Below are 26224 nucleotides of genomic sequence, written 5' to 3' on the forward strand. Positions count from 1 at the left end.
CGCTGCTCCTCGACTACATGAAACCACTGGCTGAAGGAACTGTATCGCCCCATCAATCTGGCTTCGCCTCTGGACGGTCGACTCTTTATCACATAAGTACTTTGAGGCAGCTGATAGGTCGATCGAAAATTACACATCTTCACTGATTTTCGACATGCTTATGAGAGCGTTGGTCGCTCCATGTTATGGAAAACGTCAAAAGAAATTTGACATCCCATCGAAATATATCCGACATATTGCAGCTTGCTACTCTCAATCGACTTGTCATGTGCGGTTCGGCAACCTACTATCGCTATCATTCAGTATTCGAAATGGATTGAGATAAGAAGAACATTGGCGCCATTATTATTAAAATTGGCCTTGGAAAAAGTAAGCCGTAACAGCTGTCGAATCAGAGAAACTGAGAAGGTGGAAACAAATATGCTGACGATGCTGTCATTCTTGGCGACACCCTGGAGCAAGCATAGGATGATACGTCCCGATTTGTCAGCAATGCGGAGTAAATTGAGCTCGTAGTGAACGATGATAAAATATTTCGATGTTACATGTCATCAAGCTCTCCTACCCTCCACTGATGATGTCAGGCATACGAGTACATTTGAACGACTTCAAGAATTCAAGTGCCTGCGATCCACACTGACTAATAAAATAGAAGCGACGAAAGAAGTGAATCACCAAATAAAAAATAAAATTACATTAAATTAAAATAAAAACGCTAATAGCATATTTTTAGTGTGAATAATTTATTGTCTAATATCACAGAAGAATAAGATTCAGCAGCATATGACACTAGCAGGGCCGATACTTCTATATGGGTGTGAAACCTGGGCGACGTTATCAACAACTCAAGAAGCAATCTGTACCTTCGAAAAGAAGGCACTTCGAAAGATCTGTGGGCACGTCTACGATACAATGGAAGGTAAATGGGAACGAAGAACGGAAGAAGACCTATAGCAGTGGTTTAGGAGGTCACACATTGGCTCAGGAGGCTACAGTAGTTTTGTCGCATCTTTCGAGCTGATGGATCGTTCCCTAACCGAGTTCTCCATTCTCAACCCGCTGGACGTCCAACGACGTGACGGAAGGATCGACTACTAACAATCTTTAAACAAGTGGAGCTGACAGCTGTGGAGGATGAAGCTAGAGATCGGCACCGACGGACTACTATCGGCAGTTGATATCTCCTCCGTTGTGGCTGACATCCCGTTTTTTTATTGTGCTTTGCTTAATGTGTTCTTTTACAATTGTTTTCCACATAATTGCATAGGTTTCCGCGGCCAGAGTCAATCGACATAAAAGTTTTCTGGTTATGGTACAGCGTCATAATGTATAAAATTACTGCTGATGGAGGAAAACCAACGTTTCGAAACCAATAGCTCCAGAAGAAGGCCGCTGCAACCGTGGCCGAAACGGTAGTTGTTCTCCAGCAGCAGTAGTTTTATACATTATGATGCGGTACCATACCCAGAAAACTTTTACGTCAATTGTTTTACAGTGTGTTCTTTTTATTTTCGTTCTGTAGTATTTTTTATTTTTGTTTTCTGGTGTATGTCTTAAGGACGACAAACAGTCCAGGGATTCTACAGATGTAGAAATATAGTGCCTTGTTGTCCAAAGAACAGTACCAGCTTACAAAGCATATTAAAGATGCAAATAACGCTTATATAAGTGTTTAAATCTTTCCAGTCTTATCACTTAAAAATATTGATGAACATATGTACTTACAGCGACCCTCAGAGCTCTTTCTGCTGAACCATCTTTTAAGTAGCTTTATTTACAGTTTACAATTAGTAATTCCACTGCCCTATGACGAAAATAACTAAGTTATACCTCATTTCTAGAACAAGGCAGTTCAAAACAGACAAGTGGCCAAATCAAGCAAACAAAACTGTAACGTAAACCACAGATCCACCTGCAAATGTAGGTGAGAGTCCTCGAAACGCTTCGTGTGGAAAAATAAAAGTGACTGACACGTAACTGCAGTAGTTTAGCTTTTTTGTCATAGAAAATATCAGTTTGCAAACCACAGTCCGACAAAACATTGGTTATGTTTGATGGTTTTTATCTGAACCTGGAATCACACAGTCCTAGCAGAGAGATTTTTCACTGATAGTTCAAGGATGTGTGTCCCATGACTTCGTCTTTTAATGCAAAGTGCGTTAAATGTAATTCGCACATCTCTTGGGCCACCGAATATAGATGTAACGTAATCCATCTACGTCATTTTAAGAAGTTTTTTTCCATGTTACAAAGACGAAGCGGCCAATGTTCTTGTCTTTCGGAAAAAAGGCACAAATCGTTGGTCCCATGTTATTCACTTTATATGAAGTTGATTGGATCCTGATGATTTTCACCACACAGAGAACTTCGACGCATCTATTCAATAATTTGTTTATGTCTGGTTCTACTATACACGAAGAGTGACTACCATTACTAAAACGTTGATAACGCCCGTGTAAAGAAATGATAATCCGCTTTTAGTAACAGCAACAAGTACAGAAAAGACATTAAGGAATGGAGCACTACGTATTTGTATTCTTTAGATTAATAATTTTCGTATACGTCGCTTTACGAAGTAATGCTTTGTGTTACTGAACTGATTAATCGCCGCCAATGTAAACATCGCAAGACAAAAACGAAATTAAAACACGATTACCACTAAGGAAGTCACTGATTAGATTATTCTTAGAGAAGCTGAGCAATTCAACCCATTTCGCGGAGCACAGTAGTCTCAATGCATAACTTGTTAGCTATAGTAAAGTCCGTGAGACCAAAGGAAGGCCATTCGTCAGAAGTTCCTAACTAAACATGCGCATATTGCTTCAACGTCGCGCTGAAGCAAAATCTGCGAAAACCACAAGACATCAGAACATTCCAGGACAAAGCAGAAGTTAAAACAACCCGCAGAAGGGCACGTGTACGCACCGAAGAACTGATTTTATTATACATTATCGATGACAAATTATCATGATGCAATTTCAGATATTTTGCATTCCTACCAAATTTAATATGCCTACGGCAGCCACGTGCAATAGTAATCCCTAATCGACAAATAACCTCATCTGCTGGGAAATCCTTTCCCTGTAAGTAAACAACAACGGACTTCGTAACGATACAATATTCAATGAGTGTTGGTCAATGGATACTCGTGAGCAAATTGAGTTGTCAGAAATGTGATTTTGGACATTTCAGTGGCAGCACAAGTGCTCTTTCTTGAAAATATTATGGTAATTAAAAATTTGTTAAGAAATTTTTTTTTTTACAGTTCCCTCGTATCGTGTCATATGCTCACGGGAATGACTGAGTGCCTTGTCTGAACTTGACATCGGTTGGAACCACCCGACTTCCAATCACTGACAATAAATAAAAGGAAAAATTTGATTTACTGCTGGTGCAAATTTTAATCCATTGGATTTACTGTTTCATTATCTTTCTCGACGCATGTTTCTCCTTATACCACAATCGTCTCAAATTTCCAGGAAGTCTCTTCCAGTTTTAATTTATGAGAAAAAATTCCAAGTTCTTATACTTATTTAGAAAGTTTATAAAGGCTAACGAGAATTTTCTGCAATAACAACAAAACAAAAACTTGCAGCTATCACTGACTGTGAAATAAAATAATTGACAGTATCTCTTGAGATTCCACAGAACTGCTCCCCCTGACGAGATGCACAAACAGTCTACGCAGAATCAGAGGTGGCCCTCCACGCTCCCCAAAACATATTTGGACTCTTCTCCTCAACGGACACGAATTAACTCTAATTCAAACTCCCGACTGGATATCCATCTCGTCGATTGGACGTTCCTAATCTTACTTATTATCATTTCATAGCTCGCACGTTTGCAGATGTTCAGCGAAACGATATCAACTCAAGAATGCTCATTTAGGTGGCCCTGAAATTAAAAAGCAAATGCTTCGAACATTTACTCCCATTCACGAGAAAATGTGCAGTTATTAGCAAGATTTAAAGCCAACTCTGTGCCGATATCATATTAAATCGAGGTACAACATTTGGAGTTCCATTCATACAAAGCAGAAACGCGAACGCGAGGCTCACAGCAGCCGGACACGGACAGTTACAGCGGGACAGGAAACGTTACATGGCACCAGCTACAGCGCACTGCAAACGCCGTTTGTTATGAGCGAGGGCTTCATTAACAATAACTACCGGTTTCCGAGACGTAAACTTTCATTTGCTTTCGAATGAAAATTCTCCGTGTATTTATAAAAAAAAATGTAATTATCTTTCAACGACATCCTTGAAGAGATACCCGAAAAGACAAATAATTCAATTTTGTGTAGAGAGGCAAATACAGCAGCAAAATACGCTCGCATTCATATACAGACTACAGCTACTTTGACCTTTACGCTTAAGCCACCCATTCGTACAGTGACAGCACTTAGAGCGTTTCAATTCTGACACATTTTTCATCCACGCATTACCGATTCACGGGCTGATAAACTACAAAATATGTCCTCAATTAAACAACATAAAACAGTCACTGTATTACAGAATGATTATTTCCTGTTGTGTTCTATTCACAGTTGCTAAAAACTTTAGCAACGATACCAAAATGTCAAAATGGGTTCCCTTAGACAGCACCTACGAAAACTCCGTTCAGCTACAAGCTGAGGAAAAAGAAAATAATTTTGTTATATTTCGTTAGGGCAGCAACCTTTAGTAGAAATTAGTTTTCTTGTTTTCTTTACAAGGAAGCAATTCGCCTGTCAAAATTTATCAAGGACCTTGGTAGAGGAAATAAACTGTTCAATAACAATCAATCAGTTGTAAAATTAGCACATAATCCTGTTTTTCATTCGAAGACTAAGCGCACACACACACATAAAATATCACTTAATACTACATGTCTACAGGAGTATCTGCTGAAACTGGAGTGTCAGCCAACAGAAAATAACAGATGTACTGAAGAAGGCTCTTCCTCCACCACAGCACGAGAAATGTGTCGAAAGACTTGGACTTCAATCCTAAAGCCACGAACTTTAGACTCAGTTCTTGATTTGTAATTGTAAAAATTGAGGGGGATTGTTGAGATTCAAATTTTACTGCCATGTGATATCTTTGGTGTCTATAGATGTAGCTATGGGCATGTTTTCAAGTCAGTTGTTGCCCACCTCGGTAGCTGCGCGGCTGATTGCTAACCGAAAGGGACTGGGTTCGATTTCCGGCCGATTGGAGATTTTCTCCGCTCGGGGATTGGGTGTTGTGTTGTCCTTACGTTCGTATCATCATAACTTACAAGAAAATCGTCTCAAATACGGTATCGTATCGTCTTTCAATTACTGAGATGGCTGACTGGGCACGACCCAGAAGCCAATACATCGAAATAAAAAGAAGGTCGATTAATAGTAGTTCTGAGTTATCGTCCGTACAGTGACTTGAGAATTAAGTTGTTCGATAATTACGTGTCGTTTCTGTCTCATCAAAACACATCGTAACATGTACAAATGGACTGTATATGCATAACAATTTGATTTGGAAATCACAGAAATTGAAATTATGTACATAAAGAGATACAAGTTAGTGTCAAATCACCGCAGTAATAATATAATGAAAGCAATACTGGCTGTATACCAAAAAGTTACCAAAGACAGAAAATTTTTATTACTTTGCTGACTTATGTTTGCGACAGTATTTAGCAGAAGCTGATCCACTAAGAGACCTTAATAATACAAAAAGCAGTAACGAATACTACCTCTTTTCAATGTTACTGATCTTTATGATAACACTGTGCTTACGTGTGGGAGCAGTAAAGCAGCTTATTTTTCATAAAATAACTGCAGCGACTACGGTGATAAATATCTACACCAAAGAGTTTCTCACAAACTACTAGGAATTCGCAACAATATGACGGAACTGAACTTGAAATTACAGGTGAAACATCCATTAAACGACTTCTTGTAATAAAAAAAGTTTTTAAAATAATGACTATATATCTGTAAAGACACGCTCGATATTTCTTGAAGTTCTTACAGAGGCTCAAGTCAAATTTTAGACGGCATGTAAAGCAGCTATCTAACGATTCCGATAGTTTTTTTGACTAGAATTCTATGGACAATGTAGTGTAGAAGGGGTGGCAGAATACATATGTAGACGTAATTGTATACCGACTCAGGGTCGAAACGAAGGAAGGAAGAAAGGAAGGTTAGGGATTGACCCACAGACGTGGACGTCATTAGAGACGGAGCACGAAAGCCCGGAATGTTTGAAGGATGGGTAAGGAAGTCGGGCTTGCCCTTTCAAAGATGCCATCCCGGCAGCTACCTGGAGCTATTTTAGAAAATAATAGAAATCGTAAATCTGGATAGACGGAATCGGATTTAAACCGTCGTCGTCCCGAAGCAAGTCCAGTGTGCTTAGCACCGCGCCACCTCGCTCGGTCTCAGCTTCTTGTTCAACCAGAAAATTTTCGTTCAGGCAGTTACATTTCATTTTGTTAACTACCACGCCGATTCAAATTATCCCCGTAAACATAGCTACTTATGGGCAAATTAAACAGGCTTTCTAAGAGTGCTTCAGGCAAAGAAATATAATCGCCACTTTGTCATAGCACACCATCCGATATTCAATGAAGGAGTGAAAATAACAAAAAAAAAAAAAGGGGAGAGAGCAGAGAGAACAACCGTATTTTAAAGTTACAGTTTTCCAAGAAAACTATGTCGAAGAGGGGTATCTGGTGCAGCATGTCCATTAACGTATTGAAGAAATACGAGAACAAAACGCATCAAATACAGATGAACCAAAACATTATGACCACCTGCTTAAAACGATATTGGGTCCACCACTGTAACGCAATACAGTAACGGTTCTGTGTTCCACGGATTAAACAAGCCCTTGGTAGGTTTCCTGAGATATGTGGCACCAGATGTCTACGTGCGAGTATATCCAAGCAATTCCCGTAAATTAAAGGTGGTGTATCGGGCCGCCCACAGCTGGCGCCTACTACTTCCCAGATATATTCAACCGGGTTTAGATCACGAAATTAGTAGCGAGACGTCAACGTGAGTTCATTACCATGCTACTCAGACCACTGTAATACGATTCTGGCCTTGTGACACTGCCATTTATCTTGCTGGAAGATTCCCTCGCCATAATTAGGACAACTACGTACATACTACGCAAGCCATCAAAGATGCGTGGCGGAGGGTAGTTTGCACCAGTACTAGCCATTCCCTTCCCTGTCCCTCTCGCAAATGGAGCGAGGGAAAAACGACTGTGTCTAAATGCCTCCGTACAAGCCCTGATTTCTCTCGTCTTCGTGATCCTCACGTGAAATGTAAGCTAGCGGCTGTAGAATCGTTCTTCAGTCAGCCTCAAACGTAGGTTCTCTAAATTTTCTCAACAGCGTTCCCCACTTGAGTTTACTAAAAATCTCCGTAATAATCGCGTGTTGCTCGAACAAATTTATGATAAAGCTAGCAGCACGCCTCTGAATTGCTTCACTGTATTTATTTAATCCGACCAGGTGGGGATCCCAACATAACGGCAGTACTTAAAACAGTCTCCCTCCTATTCTATACACACTGTCCCAATACTCTCCCAATACCCAAAAATTACCACTCGCCTTCCCTAGTACCGACCTAACGTGCTAGTTCCATTTCTTGTCGCTTTGAAACGTCACTCCTGGATATTTAACTGTCGTGAATGTGTCAAGGAGTACACCACCAAAACTGTATTCTAAAGTTACGCGTTTCTTCCCGTATACATATCTTTTAACTTACATTTTCCTATCATTTACAGCAAGCTGCCATTCATCACACCAAATGGAAAATTTGTCTACATCATTCTGTATCATCCAACAGCCACACACCGACGAGACTTCCCTGCAGACTACAGCGACATTAGCAAACGGTCAGAGCGCTGCTCGCCCACATCCGTCAGACCATTTATGTATACAGATAACAAGAGCGGTCCTATCACTCTTCCACGGAGCACTCTTGACGATACCCAGGTCTGACAAAGCATGAAAGGATGAAGGTGGTCGTCAATAATGAGCACGTAGTCCACAGCTGTTACAGTGCCTTCAATTACTACCACAGGTACCATGGAAGACCAGGTGACTGTCACTCGTAGTATAATACTGCCCTCCTCCTCCTTCCCCCCCCCTCCCCCCCCCCCCCCCCCGGTCTTATCCCGTGGCGTTTCGAACAGTCGTTGGCGTGAATGACAGCGCATGCAGACACGAACGTCGGCCTGGGGCAATAAACTTGAGTCATCCGATCAGGTGACAGGTATACACTGATTCAGTGTCCAATCTCCACGATCCCATGCCCCCTGCCACCATAACTGACATGAGAACATGCGAGGGTCGTATGCTCCGGAGCCTAGGGACAGCGGTTATCACTGAAACAAACCTTTTTCATGCTAGTTTAACATGTTAACACTGCCCAAAATAACCTGTTTCTGAACCAACCGATTTTCGGTTTTTTTTATTCCTTTTACTTCCTGCAGTGAACGTAGAAATCTAACAAAGATTGGAATATTCAATGTCAGGAAACATAGGATAAAAATTGTAAATTAAGTAGGCAAATAGAAAAAAACTTTGTTCATACAACGTTCGTTGTTTTTCACGAAATGTAATGTAGTCCCATTTTTCGAAACTTAGTTCAAAACTCACGATTAAATTTGAGCATAACGAATAGTCAGCGCTAACGGGTGTCGAAGAACTCTGTTTTTCGTGTTAATTTGTCCGTTTTCAAGGGCTATAAGTAGATAAAGGCATGTTATGTAGACACAGGCAGCAGATCAGCCACTTTCTATTTTTATCGTACACTATGAATGAACTGTTAAGTTTTTAATTTATTATTGATCCCTTAATTTCCTTCACCTTCTATTATTTAATTAAAATGGAAGCAAAGTCTTTACTCTTTTAAAGGAAATGGAGCATTGTACTTCACTGCTACGTCACTATATAAAAATATTTCCAGATTGGGTGGGTGCCATTCTTCAATAGAACGATGTCCGGCGACGACAGCGAGAAACTACCATATAGGCCAAGTGAGAGCAAGCCTTGCACACTGTCCTTACACGCATACCTTAAGCCACGACACACCAGGGACATTACTGTCAGCAATGCTGTACCAATTCTTATATCATGTGTTTGTTGCTCGTTTCTGTCGGCATTGTTATAACAATATCACTGCTCGCTTTTCCCAGTAACGCAATATTTCCAACCAATGCAAACTTTACGAATAAAAATTACTCCTAAACAGTTTATTGAAAAACGAAAAATTTTAGCACTGATGGCTAACTGATATTTCGTTTTTTTTTACTAGGTCATTAGTAAAAAATAAACACCTGTTGTAGCCGAGATCAAAAAATAGAGAAAACACTAGTTATTTAGAACTGAAATATTGGTATCGATTTTAACCAGTCGGTTTTTTACATCGCTATCAGAGCCCCATGTTCAAATACATGAGCTGAATAGTGTGCTTCTAAAATTTATGCCTCCACCAGCATGTACTCTGCCGTCAAACCTGCAACAGATGGCCGCCTGCCTTGCTTTCAAGAGCGGGGAAACCTCCGACCTTCGCATTCTGTGACGAGTCTGGACGTCCAACACAATGTGGGGTAGTTGTTTCACTGTCCTTCCACCACTGAACGTATGTGAGGATGACGGTAGTATGCCAACTGCCGATCAGTTTCGAAGTTTTCGACATGCTCTTTCCCAGGCGTCGGCATAAAAATCTGCCGTTTGTCAAGGTCGCTTCGTCGGTATATAAGCCACCACAGTCTACAATGCTTAAGTATCCTCAAACATTCTCTACACCACGTCAACACATCTTTGGTTACTTTAAACCTGAACGCAAAAAAGTTTCTCCAGGCACCATTCACCGCAAGCTGCTGTTTTCATATGGCGCATTTTATCGCAAATTGGTCGCATACAACTGCGTTAAACTTTACTCTTAGTTCTTCACAACAAAACTTCCCACAATGTCTTCTTTAATCAGAAAGCAATGATATGTACTCTATATACGGTAATGCACGTTTTGCTATTTGAAAATCTTAGTCCAAAAAAATGTTACAGCGTAGGCTAACACAATGCCCAAATATAAATAAAAATAATGAATTTAACTTTAAGATATGTACTTCTCAGAAGTCATTTTTTGAGCCGCTACGGCATTTTTTCATATGTAAACTCAAGAAGAAAATTAGTTGCACCCAATTGTTAAATGAATTAGTAGGGCCATAAGAGAGAGTTTGGCATCTACACAACATAAATTCCGTTGTACGATTGCTGTTCTTCGCGTCAAGGGTGTTACTACTGAAAAGTAAGCAATAGTATTTATGCCTGGACTCGCCTTTAAGACAATGCACATTTAAGCCAGCGCTAAAAGCGAACAGAAAATATGCACAATAATAAACATCCTTGAACAATCCATGTCGGAGTACACCTAAGAATCAAGCAAAGCGGCCAATTTTCTTTCAACAAGCACTGAACTACTTCGCCAATGAACATCGGCATAATGATGGACACTAACAAGGGGACCGTACGATCTTCCGCTTACCACTTTGATTCACGTCGGCTGGGTGTGTAGGGCACGTCAAGGCCCCACAACATATGCAAACAAGAAGATGCAACTGTTACCCCTTCTCGAGGAAATCGAGTTCGAAAATTTTGGGGGTGCTTACGTATAAGGAGTCCGAAGCCGAGAGCGTAGGCCCTTAGGTTTATTAGCGCGATGTCTCTGGATCGAATCTCGTTGTCGTATTTCTTTTTCATTCCTATTTAATTCTAACAACAAATTTATTATGCGTTCATTTATTAATTTTATACTCTTTGCCCTGATAAATCAGACTTCCTCAAAAATTGAAAGCAGTTTCACACTGTAACCGAGAAGCTTTTTTTTTTGCAAGGGAAAGTGAAAAAAACCACCCACATACAAAAATTTGGCTTTGATTACATGTGCTGCATGTCGAAATAATTATTGTGCCTCATGTTTCAACAATCAGTATCATTCTGATTCGTGCAATGGTCCGTGGGCTACACGTTGTAATGGATACAAGTATAGATACAATAATAAAAAATATATGACTATAATGATTTGATTGAATGCTGTCGTGTATCCTTTTTATTTACAATTTCTTTACGAAAAGTTCTCTTTTTCAGGATAAATATTATAAAAAATAATAAGCATTAAATATTGATTACTTACACATTGAGAATGGCTCTGAGCACTATGGGACTTAACATCTATGGTCATCAGTCCCCTAGAACTTAGAACTACTTAAACCTAACTAACCTAAGGACATCACACAACACCCAGCCATCACGAGGCAGAGAAAATCCCTGACCCCGCCGGGAATCGAACCCGGGAACCCGGGCGTGGGAAGCGAGAACGCTACCGCACGAACACGAGATGCGGGCCACATTGAGAATAAAAGAAATACCGGCAAGGAGATTCGATTCAGAGACATCGAGTTTATGACGTAAAACGATGCTAGGCTGCGGAAACCAGAGACCATACAAAGCACACAGCACGCCAAACATTTTCAAACTATTTTCTCGAAAACATTTGAGAGTTGCGAATTCTTGTTTACTTGCGTCGAAGTTCTCATCGTACCCTACACAGTCACTGTGAATCAAATCGGGGAGGGAAATTCGTACCGTCCCCTTGTTAGCGGGCCCTTTTGGGTAAGTTTTCAACGATATATACATACGAAGTGCGGCTAGAAAAAAACCGGACTGATGCTGGAAAAACATTTATTTACAATTATTTACAATTTCATGTTATCTCCTTCAATGTACTCTCCTCCTCGGTCTCTACACCGCTCCATACGAATTTTCCACTGTTCATAGCAATGCTGCAGATCATTTTCGGTAAGTCCATACATTACTTCCGTCGCTTTTTCTTTTACTGCTTCAACAGTCTCAATCTAGTTCCTTTCAAAGCTGACTTGACTTTAGGGAAAAGAAAAAAGTCACAGGGGGCCAAATCAGGTGAGTAGGGTGGATGATCTAAGATGGGAATGTTGTGTTTTGCCAAAAACGTCTTCACTGACAACGCACTGTGAGCTGGGGCATTGTCTTGGTGAAGGATCCATGACTTTTTTCTCCACAAATCGTTCCGTTTTCTCCGTACTCGCTCACGTAGGGTAGCCAGGACGCTAATGTAGTAATGCTGATTCACTGTTTGTCCCTCTGGTACCCAATCAATGTGCACAATCCCTTTGATGTCAAAAAAAAAAAAAAAAAAAAACCAATCATCATTGCCTTGAATTTCGATTTTGACATTCGTGCTTTCTTTTGTCGTGGAGAACCAGGAGTTTTCCAATGCATCGATTGGCGTTTAGTTTCGGGATCGTAAGTAAAAAACCACGATTCATCGCAAGTAATAACATTTTGTAAGAAGGTGGGATCACTTTCAATGTTTTCCAGGATGTCAGAACAAATCATTCTTCGGCGTTCCTTCTGTTCAATTGTGAGACACTTTGGAACCATTTTTGAACACACTTTGTTCATGTTGAAACTTTCATGAAGAATCTGCCTAACACTTTCCTTGTCAACTCCTGTTAACTCAGACACTGCTCTGATTGTTAAACGTCGATCTTGTCGAACAAGTTTACCGATTTTTTCAATGTTTGCATCAGTTTTTGCTGACAATGGTCTGCCAGTGCGAGTGTCATCACTGGTGTCTTCGCGGCCATCTTTAAATCGTTTAAACCACTCAAACACTTGTGTTCGCGATAAACAATCATCGCCGTACACATGTTGTAACATTACAAACGTTTCACTTGCAGATTTTCCTAGTTTGAAACACAATTTGATGTTTACACGCTGTTCTTTCTGTACACTCAACATTTTCCGACGCACAGACAAAACGTCAACTACTTAAAACAGACGCCACGGGCAGACTGAGTGCAGGAGGCAGATGAAACTCGAGCAGTAGGCGGAGCGAGAGTCACGTGACAGGCCACGCGACTTTCAGCCTTATTGCATTCGTTTTATTGTTTCACCAGTACTAGTCCGGTTTGTTTCTAGCCACACTTCGTATATTTTATCTAAACCGGTAGTGATCACGTAGATCAACAGGACTACACGGTCGATATCTAATCCTCAGCAAGCTCAGGGTCGTCCGATCTCAAGGCTAATGTAGTGAGTGCGGCGTAAAAGCAGCAGGAATGACGTTAGCGCTGGAGATCGTCCAGGGCCACCGGAGCTACGAGCAGGGACTGCGTTGCCAACAGCCACTCCCGTCCAACAGAGAGCCGGCTACGCTTGCCGACGTCTTGCTGGTTGGCCTGCGGAGTTTTTTCACTTTTCTTCCGACAAAACCATTCCTGTTGGCTACCTTGTCAGCTATTGAGAGTTCAGCTCATTATTTTGTGGGACTTGCTTTACGGAAACAGACAATTTTCTTGACACTGAAGATTGGTTCCTTATTCGTCAACAGGAGATTAACATGCAGCAGTAGGTGAAGGGTTTTGTTCTATGAAAATTAAGTCGCGCTAGTGTTATCGCACATAATGGCAATGTTAATCATAAACATCAATTGCATTTAATATGAGCTTCAGGTTCTTTTATTAACTACACTGGTGTGCAAAACTTAAGGACGAAAGTAACTTTCGCATGATGTGCTGCTGCCGAGTAGCAGAGATCGATGGAACTTGAACACACATACAAAGAAGTGCTATAGTACTATAGGTAAGTAAAAGGAATATGCAATAAGACGAACAGAAATGACACACTTATTCACAGACAATATTACAATGAAGCCACAGTGATTTATGACGATACCCTGGACAGTATAAAACGCGGAACTTGGTTCTTAATACGGAGTGAAACCACTCCAGACAACAGAGTATGCTCCGCTACGTGTACACATGCTGGCCACAAGGATAGTAAGGAGTTCTTGTAGGACGTTCCAATCCACCAATATGGTTGACAAATACTGGATGGTCGTCGGTGCATGTGGACGCGCTGAAATACGTCTCCCCAACGCATCCCACACGAGCTTGATGGGGTTGAAGTCGGTGGAACGGGCACGCCAATCTATTCGCTGAATGTCCTTTCGTTCCAAGAGCTCCCGCACCTGTGTATTAGATGCAGTCACGCATTGGTATCAATAAAAATAAAATCAGGGCCGACTGCACCCCCGAAGAACTTCACACGGAGGAATAGTAAAGTGTCGCAATAACATTGACCGGTGAGTATATCGTGTTCAGAGATTTGGAAGTCAGTAAGCACAAGTAACTTTATGCCTCTTTACTTTGGTCCATGTTCGATAATATTCCTGTATGCATTACGTACCCTCATATGACGAGAGGTGGGAACATGTAATGCACTTACGAAGTTATTTGATATGGTGTGTGTGGGGGGGGGGGGGGGGGGCGCCCGCTGGGGGGAGGGGTGGGGGAAAAGAGGAAATCATAATGTCGCATGGGTGTACAGCTTTCCACATCTTTGAACACGGTACATTCACTGGTCGTCGTTATTGTCGCACTGCACTCCTTCTCCATCTGCGTCTTTTCAGTGGTGCATTCAGCCCTGAATTTATTTTTATGAATGACAATTCGCGACCGCATCGAACTGTGAATGTGGTGGAGCTATTGGAACGAAAGGATATTCAGCGAACGGGTTGGCCTGTCCGTTTCACCGACTTAAATCCCATCGAGTACTTGTGGGATGCGTTGGGGAGACAGCCACGTGCACCGACTGTCATCCAGCAACTGTCAACCACGCTGTTGGAGTAATGGTAGGTCCTCCCACAACTCTTTATCAACATTGTGGCCAGCATGGGAGCACATCACAGAGTATGCATTGCCTTCTGGTAGTGGCCACACGCCCTATTATGAACCAAGTCCCGTCTAATGTAATGTTGCAGGGACTATCTAAATCGCAATGGCTTCAGTGTAATTATTGTTCGTGAGACCAAGTGTAATTTCTGTTCGCCTCATTGGGTATTCCTTTCAGTTACCTTATGTAAATCCTGTGGCAGTTCTTTCTATATATGGTCCAAGTTTCGTCGAGGTATCTTACTTGGCAGCCGTACATCATGTGTGAGTTACTTTCATCTGAAAGGTTTGTACACCAGTGTAATTTGTCGAACACAATTGATCTTCAAAACTGAATTTAGATTTTGTTTCACTATGTTCGTCAATCATTTAATACAGTATATTTACAAGAGTGTCTGTCGATAGTATTTCTCGCATTCTGATACGCCGTTTTCAGTTTGGAGCTTTAGGATTCACGGATCTTTATGTACTCTTTAATCGCTACCTTTTGTTGCTGATACCTATTACACGAGATAAATAATCACCTACTTGAATGCGCTTCACATATACCGCGTCATTTGTTTTGGAGGAAGAAAGGTGCCTCTACTGCAGAGAATCAGTCAATGCATCATATCTGTGAAACACCTGGGCACAGATGCGACAGCTTACACAACCGGCTGTATAGGGACTGTCAATGCATTTACCGCACACTAAGAAGAAAAACCACCAGATGACAAGCGCTGATCTGCACATTGTCGCCAATCGCTGACAAACTGGATAGTGTCTTTCTTACCCTCGTCTTTCTTACCCACTGCCTTTCACCATGGCTAGACTATTCTAGGGCCAATGAAGTTTCAAAAATATGATGCACTGAGACCGATAATCTGCAATGAATTGGGGGCCTCTCTCTCCTCCAAAACGAGTCTTGTTCTGAGGAACGCCATTTAATACATTCTAAACATTGGTTTAATAGCTTTTACAAAATATTTTAATTATAATGACGCGGTACAACACCAAGAAGAACTTACGTCGTCACTATAATCGTCACTAATCACATTGGCCAGATTAAGATTGGACGAACAGGAATGAAAGACGTTGTCGTCGTGCGCTGCCACTGAGAGCTGTTCTGTTTATGTACAGATGCGCGGCTGCACCCACACCGTTCCCACTGCAACACAACCCCTAGTACAATTGAGCATTAAGACTGTAATTCTCACAATTCATCGTCAGTTCAAGCATCACAAACTAGTCAATACAGTCCATGAATAATGTCACAAAACATGCAATCTTTGTCACAAACTGTGATTTGGCGTACGCGTAATAGAAGGCCTTCAGTTGTGAATTAATTATTGATTCTTCATAACAGAAGCAACGTTATATTGTATAATGACTACTTCGAACAGAAAGATCTGCCTTAGGTAAGTTTCCCTTCATTTCATAAATGTTTAAGATGCTCTGTCTATGCTGCAAGCTACTTGCTTGTGGCACATTAAACGCAATGGTTTCGGAAAGTGAACGGCATTTTCGCTCTTTTGAGTAAGCGCCAGAGTCTAAGGCGTTTCCCGACGAGTAAAAGATACGGCTTCTATCCAACTGTGCTCAGTAAATTATATTCTACGTGAAAGTGATCTGATGGGTGTGTACTTACCCTCTTCGGCGGGCAGTTCTGAAACAAAGAAAACATGGAAATTAATTACATAGAACAAATTTATCTGCATTCATAAACAATAATTTCACAAGCTCTATTATGAAAATCTGTACTGCAGAAAAAAATAGAAGTACACGTAAGATACATGAAAGTTTTAGAAACATCAAAGTTTCCTTACAGTTATTTTAATATGGATTGTCCATGTTATGGCGATTACCTCCCAATTACTAAGCTGCATTATAATGACATATCGGACAATTAATTTATAGAAAAAAATCATCACATGCGACGAGATTGTATCAATACTAACCTACCACAAAACGACGCAGAGTAGAAATTCATAAGAATTTGACGACATTATCAGCATTTAAGCCAATATGACAAGACAGTTGAACAACCAAAAGAATTACTTTTTGTGACAGTTGTACCTGGTTTTATGAACGTTCTGTGCTTTGTACTGAAGTGAGGGGCAGACTATGAAGAACAAGCGAAGAATTAAAAGCACCACCTTAACTACTGTTCTGTTTTTATTTATTTATTTATTACTCTAGTCTCGAAACTGTTTGGACTGACGGAGTTGTGTGCGTATGTGATACTCATTTGGTGAGCGAGCATTCCATGTGACATTCGTATTCTTCAACACAAAATCGATCAATCTAATTACGAAATACTGATGATCCCACGTCACTTTAAAACATGTTGAATGAGGCGTATTTTTTTTTCTCTCGGCACTGTATTAGACCTCTGCGCACTGACTTGGCCAACGGAGTCGCAAGACAAAGAATAAACGTAGAGTTGTGAATGACTACAAAGCACACTGGCCCCGTGACGTGCTGCCTCAAGTGGACAAGCAACAAGTGACGGACCGCGTTACGTGCACAGACCTTATCGACGACAACATTACGAATAAATTGTCGGTAAAAGGCGCGCTGCCTCGTAGCGTGCGTCAACAGGCTGTTCTGGGCCCCGTTAGGGGAAGTGCGGCACGCAATCGCCTGAGCAGCGCCTGTTCCGCATACTAGCAGGCTTCGATGAGCCACAGTAATGCTTCCACCACCTGTTACACTCTCCACGCGCACCAATCAGAAGTATATTGGGAGCGATACTTTTCTATTTATAAATTCCCAGGCTGCTTGGAATATATCGCGGACGAGGAAAACAGGAAACGTGTAGGAACACTTAGGAACACGCTGCTAACTGAATTCTTACAAAATTTATTACTGTTCGCACTAAGTACAAATAAAACTAACCGTCGTTGAGTAAACGTCAACTCAGATTTGAAAAGGTACCACGTAGAGATGGACTAGAACAATTTAGGTAACTTAAAATACAATCAACGCGTCTTATGATTGCAAATTACTGTTTAAGCGATTCTGTTCTACTTCACTCATTACCAATGGGAATACTGCTATCCTCAGATGAACTTGTGTCATGCAAGACGTTAAAGGGCAAAATAGACGATTTGAATCAGTTCACAAATTACGGGCATTTGACTTAATGACAGTTCTCCGACAATGGGATGAGGACTCAATTCCTAATGAAGATATCGTTAGATCTGTCGTTCCCATACTTACATACTGGAAGGTGAAGTTCATTAGTAACAGTATCGTGTGCTCAGCGCGAACACGCTCAAATTAGTTGTCTTCTCTGGGGCATCCACAATTTCTCAAAGATCCAAAGTGAGTTAATCAAGTAATGTGGGCATTCTTTCCAATTACAGGAACGTCGTTCTACCATATGAACAAATGAGTTACAAGGCTATCTGTCCTTTTGTACTGGATCTGTTATCTCACCCTGCACTTTGATAAGGTTCACAAACACAGTGGCAATCGTCTACTGAGGCCCTCGCCAGACTTTCAAGACTTTGTCTCTTCATAGTTAATGAACACGTTAGCCATCGTTTACATGGTGTGTATTTCTGACGTTTTACGAGTAGCAATGGGAGGGAACGACTTTCGAAATTTACCATTTTCGCATATAGATTTATTCAGTTCCAGGAAATATTCACTAAGTAACTGATAGGTTGGATGACAATGCGAACAGTTCGGCATAAAACACAGCATATTTTGAAGAAGAGAATTCGCTGTGCTATAGGATTTAGAGCGAGATACGTAGTGCGTGACAATGAACACGAGGATGCCCTTTGTAATATCACGGGATTTAGAGGATAATTTTGGGCTTCACGTTACTTTCACTTGTAGGTACTTTTGCAAGTGAATGAACTGACGTTAACAGGTTCGTTACCCATCGTCCGTTCCATTCAAAACAGATGGAACCACAAATTTAAAGAAGCTACAACCTTATGTCTGAAGAGTTGTTTCAATAAACACAGTATAGGCCGTGCCCAAAATTGAGGTGACTTGTTTACAGACTGAAGTCCGAATTGCTAAACAATAAATCGATCTAATTCAGCCAGTCAGAGTGTTAATAGCATCAAACATGAGTTATCTGCAACCACAGCGTCGTTGAATAATTTGGAGAAACCTAGGGCAGGATTGAAGAACATTACGCTGGTCCACGTAGTAAGTTGTGACACTCTCCGCTCCTTTTGGAGAATGTGGTGAAACTATTGCAGGATCGGGGGCTCTTCTGTTCATACGTGTTCAGCAGACCGTCAACGACTGTGAAATCTGCTTCCGGTCACATCAGAGCACTTTATTAGAACGAGGCCAAACACGCTTGCTTTTTGCTGTAAAATTATCAGGCCGACTAGGTGCAAAAAACAGCTTACAGAAGGCGGCTGCAATAATCTACAGAGGATCTTACGGCGAGCAGGTTACAGAGGATCATAATTTTGGTACTGCTGGCAGTTTGCGTAATTATTTGCGAACTATTTCATAAAGTGGACCGCTTATTGTAATGAAAGTCTGATTATGTGACGAAACGAAGTAGTTAGGGTCTCCCACATGTCTTTCCCTGATTACAAATATTTACAAGGCACAAAATATGACACACAGACAAGTACTTTTATCTTGAATTGCGTATAACATATTCATGTTCTTGTGTATATATACATACTTAATGTCACTTTGTTTGCTACAATTCACCGTGACGTAATAACAATGGATAGGGCACTATTTATAAGCAACAGATACTCAAACCACGAGAATGTCCAGTGTGTCGTCTGATACACGGAGAAACGGCTACCAAAAACAGCTCACAGAAAATTCCAGACGGCACAACAGACAGCCGCCATATGTTAAAGGCATAAAGATGTGATCTGCTAAGTATAAGGGAACAGGAAGCGTCTGTGATCTCCCTAGGAAAGGCAGGCCTGGACCTAGTGCGCAAACAATTCAGACAGAGACGCCTTTATGAGGTCTCACGAAGACAGTCCGCAGACTCACGTGGGTTGTAGATTACGAAGACATCAGTGCACCACATCCTACATAAACAACTTCTTTTGCGTGCGTACGAAATCCAGAGCGTGCAGTCCCTCGAACCAACAGATTTCAGCGCTCGTTATGACTTTTTTGTTGAAATGCAGGATGAGATTGAGGAAGATGATGCCTATATGAAACGCGTCCTTTTTTCAGGTGAGGCCACATTTAATTTGAAAGGTATTGTCAACTGACACGTCGGGGAAAGGTACATACGTCGAAACTTATTAACGGTGTGTGTGAGTACACAAAAACTTGAATATGTTATCTGCACTTCAACATAAAAGATATGTCATTTCCTGCCTTATACGTGTCTGTAAATCAAGGAAAGGCTTCTGCGACACCTTGTATTTTAAGAATGACTATGCCCAATGTGTGACGCTGGCTTACAGATCAGTTTTTAATGAAGAATTGAGGTAACAAATACCATATAATATCTATTATAGCGCTTTTTTTGCCTCAGATTTTCAAAGTTCGGATTTTTTGTAAAATTATAGAAAGCGAGGTACACATCTATTGTGGAAAATTAACACAGTGACTATTGGATGGTTTGTAACTAAGTTGGCCATTACAAAACGCAATAAAACAAAATTAATTAATAATAGTCTATAAATCAAAATTTTACACCAGTAATTTCACAACCTGGGGATACTTGCTGGGAGGAACGCTCCATAGATCACCTACGATTGTGTAAATTATCAATCGTGAAACTATATTATTTAGAAAACTGCACAGACCATTTTAGTTCCAGGTCATCCAATTATGGAACATAATGCATCCCTTTTTCAGCGTGTACAGAGAGTAAGAAGCCTAGCGAACCAAAACCAAACAAGATCCGATGTCATCAGGAAGCGCTGTTGTAGCAATGAAAACTGTCAGTTGCAGAAATATCACGCATGACCATCTGAGACGATCAACAAGTCAAAATTCTTATTCATTTTTCCATTGTTTGCACGTGTGTAATTACAAATACTCTTGCAAAACCGACCTGTAAAATAAAGCCTGAGACTTTTCGACAGTCCGGCAGCGCAAATGTCACCGCTCTTCTTTTATCACATTGGAATGGAAGGAGGATGCTGCTAGTGGTGTACAATATTTTACGTGCAAGTGTCTCCTGCTGATATCTGCATGATCAGAAGCCATCCAGTGCCACAGGTAGGCCGACTGCCCTACACAAGGCAGAGAGCACGCGATGATAGGCAGCGTGCCTCGAGCTGCGGAGCGCACCGCCTAAAAATAAAGGTCGTGGCGAGGAGCGCCAGCCAGCCGAGTGAACGGTTCACGATCGATGGCACGGGCGCGCGGCCTACACAAGGCGGCGAACCGCTGCCCATACTGCCGACGCGATACGTCGTTTTCCCTTATCACGGCCATCAATTAACTTTGCGCTCAGACGCACGGATATCAGTGCTATAGCAATAGCGATAACGTGACGCGCTCCCCACGCAATCATCTTAAATAAGGCATAACGCTTAGTAAGTAGATGCTCAAGTTTCCATTAACCGACTAGAAAATAAATCTGCTTAGATCATTTTATTCACACACACACACACACACACACACACACACACACACACAAGAAGCGCACATACAAATGAAGCACCAGTAACTAGGGCGAAGAGTTATTCGAGAAAAAGGCTCTGCAGTGTGTATACAGGGCGTTTCAAAAATGACCGGTATATTTGAAACGGCAATAAAAACTAAACGAGCAGCGATAGAAATACACTGTTTGTTGCAATATGCTTGGGACAACAGTACATTTTCAGGCAGACAAACTTTCGAAATTACAGTAATTACAATTTTCAACAACAGATGGCGCTGCAAGTGATGTGAAAGATATAGAAGACAACGCAGTCTGTGGGTGCGCCATTCTGTACGTCGTCTTTCTGCTGTAAGCGTGTGCTGTTCACAACGTGCAAGTGTGCTGTAGACAACATGGTTTATTCCTTAGAACAGAGGATTTTTCTGGTGTTGGAATTCCACCGCCTAGAACACAGTGTTGTTGCAACAAGACAAAGTTTTTCAACGGAGGTTTAATGTAACCAAAGGACCGAAAAGCGATACAATAAAGGATCTGTTTGAAAAATTTCAACGGACTGGGAACGTGACGGATGAACGTGCTGGAAAGGTAGGGCGACCGCGTACGGCAACCACAGAGGGCAAGGCGCAGCTAGTGCAGCAGGTGATCCAACAGCGGCCTCGGGTTTCCGTTCGCCGTGTTGCAGCTGCGGTCCAAATGACGCCAACGTCCACGTTTCGTCTCATGCGCCAGAGTTTACACCTCTATCCATACAAAATTCAAATGCGGCAACCCCTCAGCGCCGCTACCATTGCTGCACGAGAGACATTCGCTAACGATATAGTGCACAGGATTGATGACGGCGATATGCATGTGGGCAGCATTTGGTTTACTGACGAAGCTTATTTTTACCTGGACGGCTTCGTCAATAAACAGAACTGCGCATATGGGGAACGGAAAAGCCCCATGTTGCAGTCCCATCGTCCCTGCATCCTCAAAAAGTACTGGTCTGGGCCGCCATTTCTTCCAAAGGAATCATTGGCCCATTTTTCAGATCCGAAACGATTACTGCATCACGCTATCTGGACATTCTTCGTGAATTTGTGGCGGTACAAACTGCCTTAGACGACACTGCGAACACCTCGTGGTTTATGCAAGATGGTGCCCGGCCACATCGCACGGCCGACGTCTTTAATTTCCTGAATGAATATTTCGATGATCGTGTGATTGCTTTGGGCTATCCGAACCATACAGGAGGCGGCGTGGATTGGCCTCCCTATTCGCCAGACATGAACCCCTGTGACTTCTTTCTGTGGGGACACTTGAAAGACCAGGTGTACCGCCAGAATCCAGAAACAATTGAACAGCTGAAGCAGTACATCTCATCTGCATGTGAAGCCATTCCGCCAGACACGTTGTCAAAGGTTTCGGGTAATTTCATTCAGAGACTACGCCATATTATTGCTACGCATGGTGGATATGTGGAAAATATCGTACTATAGAGTTTCCCAGACCGCAGCGCCATCTGTTGTTGAAAATTGTAACTACCGTAATTTCGAAAGTTTGTCTGCCTGAAAATGTACTGTTGTCCCAAGCATATTGCAACAAACGGTGTATTTCTATCGCTGCTCGTTTAGTTTTTATTGCCGTTTCAAATATACCGGTCATTTTTGAAACACCCTGTACATGCAGTGACAAAATCGGTTGATAAGGAAACACAACACCGAATCCTACGAGCAACCGCGGGCCAGCAATCAAGCTTTCAAAGTGACGGGTCACTGGGGGACCGTTCTAAACCAGTCATCAACAAAATAACATAACTTCAGCGTAAATTATTCAACTGTTTTGTTAGCAGGGGCGCCTTTTAACCCTTTCGTGGTAGATGGGTTTCATAAGTTCCACCAAAGTCATATGTACTTTTCAATTTTGAGACGTCTATATCTCTTATCCGTCTAGTGCTAGCACGTAGCGAGATGCTTTCGGAACCTGAAGAAGCAAAAAAAAAAGTACTATGAGCCAAGGCGGATATACACTGAAGAGCCACAGAAACTGGTACAACTGCCTAATATCGCGTAGGGCCCCCGCGAGCACGCAGAAGTGTCGCAACAAGACGACGCCTGAACTCCACTAATGTAGTGCTGGAGAGGACTGACACCATGAATCTTACAGGTCTGTCCATAAATTCATAAGAGAACGAAGGGGTGGAGATCTCTTCTTAACAGCACGTTCCCCACATCCCAGATATGCTCAATAATGTTCATGCCTGGGAAGTTTGGTAGCTAGCGGACGCGTTTAAACTCAGAAATGTGTCTCTCGAGCCACTCTGTAGCAATTCTGGACGTGTGGGATGTCGCATTGTCCTGTTGGAACTGCCCAAGTCCGTCGGAATGCACAATCGACATGAATGGATGCAAGTGATCAGAAAGGATGCTTACGTACGTATCACCTGTCAGAGTCGTATTTAGACGTATTAGGGGTCCCATATCACTCCAACTACACACGCCCACACCATTACAGAGCCTCCACCGGCTTGAACAGCCCCTGCTGACATAGAGGGTCCATGGATTCATGAGGTTGTCTCCATACCCGTACAGGACCCGTACACGTCCATCCTCTTGATACAATTTGAAACGAGACTAGTCCGACTAGACACGTTTCCAGTCATCAACAGTGCAGTGCCGGAGTCGAGGGCCCAGGCGAGGCGTAAAGCTTTGTGTCGTGCGGTCGTCAAGGGAACAAAAGTGGGCTTTCGGAACCGAGAGCTCACATCGAAGATGTTTCGTTAAATGGTTCGCACGCTGGCACTTTATGGTCCAGCATTGAAATCTGCACAATTTGAGGAAGGGTTGCACTTCTGTCACGTTGAACGATTCTCTTAACTCGCCATTGGTCCCGTTCTTGCACGATCTTTTTCTGGCCGCAGCGTTGTCCGAGACTTGCTGTTTTACCGGATTCCTGATATCACGGTGCACTCGTGAAATGGTCGTACGGGAAGATGGCTCTGAGCACTATGGGACTCAACTGCTAAGGTCATTAGTCCCCTAGAACTTTGAACTAGTTAAACCTAACTAACCTAAGGAGATCACGAACATCCATGCCCGAGGCAGGATTCAAACCTGCGACCGTAGCGGTCTTGCGGTTCCAGACTGCAGCGCCTTTAACCGCGCGGCCACTTCGGCCGGCGGTCGTACGGGAAGATACCCAATTTATCGCTACCTCGGAAATGTGTGTGTTCCATCGCTCTTGCGCCGACTAAAGCACCACGTTCAAACTCACTTAAATCTTGATAACCTGCCATTGTAGCAGCAGTAACCGATTTAACAATTGCGCCAGACACTTTTCGTCTTATATAGGCGTTGCCGACCGCAGTGTCGTTTTATGGCTGTTTACATATCTCTGTAGTTGAAAAAGCATGTCTATACCGGTTTCTTTGGCGCTTCAGTGTATGTAAGACTGAGCGAGCGAATGGGGCAGCGCATGTTTGGAGGTGGCACAGTGCGTTTGTTTCACGAAAATTAGATCGAATCACCATCTTCTCCATTCTATGAACATCTGAAGTATCTGTGCTGTCTGATTCATCGTAGACATTATCCTGAAACACTACTACACATCTCAGTAATTCTGCTGGTTTGTAAATAATTTGCAATTAGAAAACTTCATAGAATGTAGAAAACATTGGTGTGTGTGTGTGTGTGTGTGTGTGTGTGTGTGTGTGTGTGTGTGTGTCAGACCCATCTTCAATTGTTATGGCTTTCATTGTCAGGAGAATAAATGTGTTTCCATGATGATTTTTATACTTCTTTCCATAATTGCCAACCTAATACAATCATTCTAAAATTAAAAAACAGAATATCTGGTGGTGAATAATCATGCTAAATCTGAAGTACACATCAATGGCAAAGCATTTACGAGGCAGGAGAGAAATTTAAATAAGAGGCGTGTTTTTTTTTTTTTTTTTTAAGTAAGGTCCGTTTTGTTGTAGACAGTAGTTCGCGCGCATACCGCAACGAGCGCGTGTGTCGTGTACCGGCTTTACAACATTGTTTCTGAAAACCTAAAGTTTAGGAAACTGTGCTCCCGTTGGGTCCCGAAACTCCTAACAGAGGGCCACAAAAACCAAAGATTTGAGTGTGCGATGAAGTTCTTGACGCATTATCACGAAGAAGGTGACGGCTTCTTGAGTCAGATTGTAACTGGAGACGAAACATGGGTTTCGCATATCACGCCCGAATCGAAGCAACAGAGCATGGAATGGAGATAGGCATGGCGTTTTGTTGGTCGACTTCATGGAACGAGGAACCACTATCAATGCAGAAGCATTCTGCCAAACCCTGAGAAAGCTACGCAGAGCGATTCAAAACAAAAGACGCAGCATGCTGACAAAGGGAATTGTCCTCCTCCATGACAAAGCAAGACCTCACACTGCAAGTCAGACCCGCGATTATTTGTTGGACATTTTGGCTAGGAAGTTTTAGACCACCCACCCTACAGTCCTGATCTGGCGTCAAGCGATTACCATTTGTTCCTCCACCTCAAACAACTCTTCAGTGGCAATCGTTACAATGATGATGACGACGTGAAAACGGCAGTGAACTCTTATCGGAGCACGCGGCAAGTTTTTATGAAGAGGATATTTTAAAATTGGTTGAGAGGTATGATACGTGTTTGAACAAACTTGGCAACTATGTCGAAAAATAGAGTGAAGTATGTACTTTCTGAAAATACTTTTTTGAAATAACCTTTCGTTGTGTACTTATGTTCAAACGGCCCTTACTTAAAAAACACGCTTCGTATCTCGGGGGCACATACTGATAAAAATGGATTGGGCCACACAGAAGTTAAATATAGAATACAGAAAAACAGAAAAAATGTTAGGGTGCACGAATTCTTTTTGGTTGGAAAAGAATATTTCCAACAGCAATAAGAAAAGAGTAGGTAAGAT

At 42.0% G+C, this 26224-nt stretch overlaps 1 protein-coding gene across 5 annotated transcripts in view; it reads right to left on the minus strand.

Annotated features, from left to right (window-relative positions):
• The window catches only part of LOC124615405 (calcium-transporting ATPase sarcoplasmic/endoplasmic reticulum type), a 92421-nt gene that overhangs the window by 44904 nt on the left and 21293 nt on the right, over positions 1–26224 (minus strand). For all 5 annotated transcript variants that reach the window (XR_006979789.1, XM_047143279.1, XM_047143288.1 and 2 more), the window contains exon 3: positions 16384–16401. Coding sequence is in view for 4 of the 5 variants with exons in the window: in XM_047143279.1 (XP_046999235.1) it covers positions 16384–16401 (18 nt within the window). In the remaining variant the exon portion in view is untranslated. The remainder of the gene's footprint in view (positions 1–16383; positions 16402–26224) is intronic.

The sequence above is a fragment of the Schistocerca americana genome, chromosome 1 (assembly GCF_021461395.2).
Source record: "Schistocerca americana isolate TAMUIC-IGC-003095 chromosome 1, iqSchAmer2.1, whole genome shotgun sequence".
NCBI lineage: Eukaryota > Metazoa > Arthropoda > Insecta > Orthoptera > Acrididae > Schistocerca > Schistocerca americana.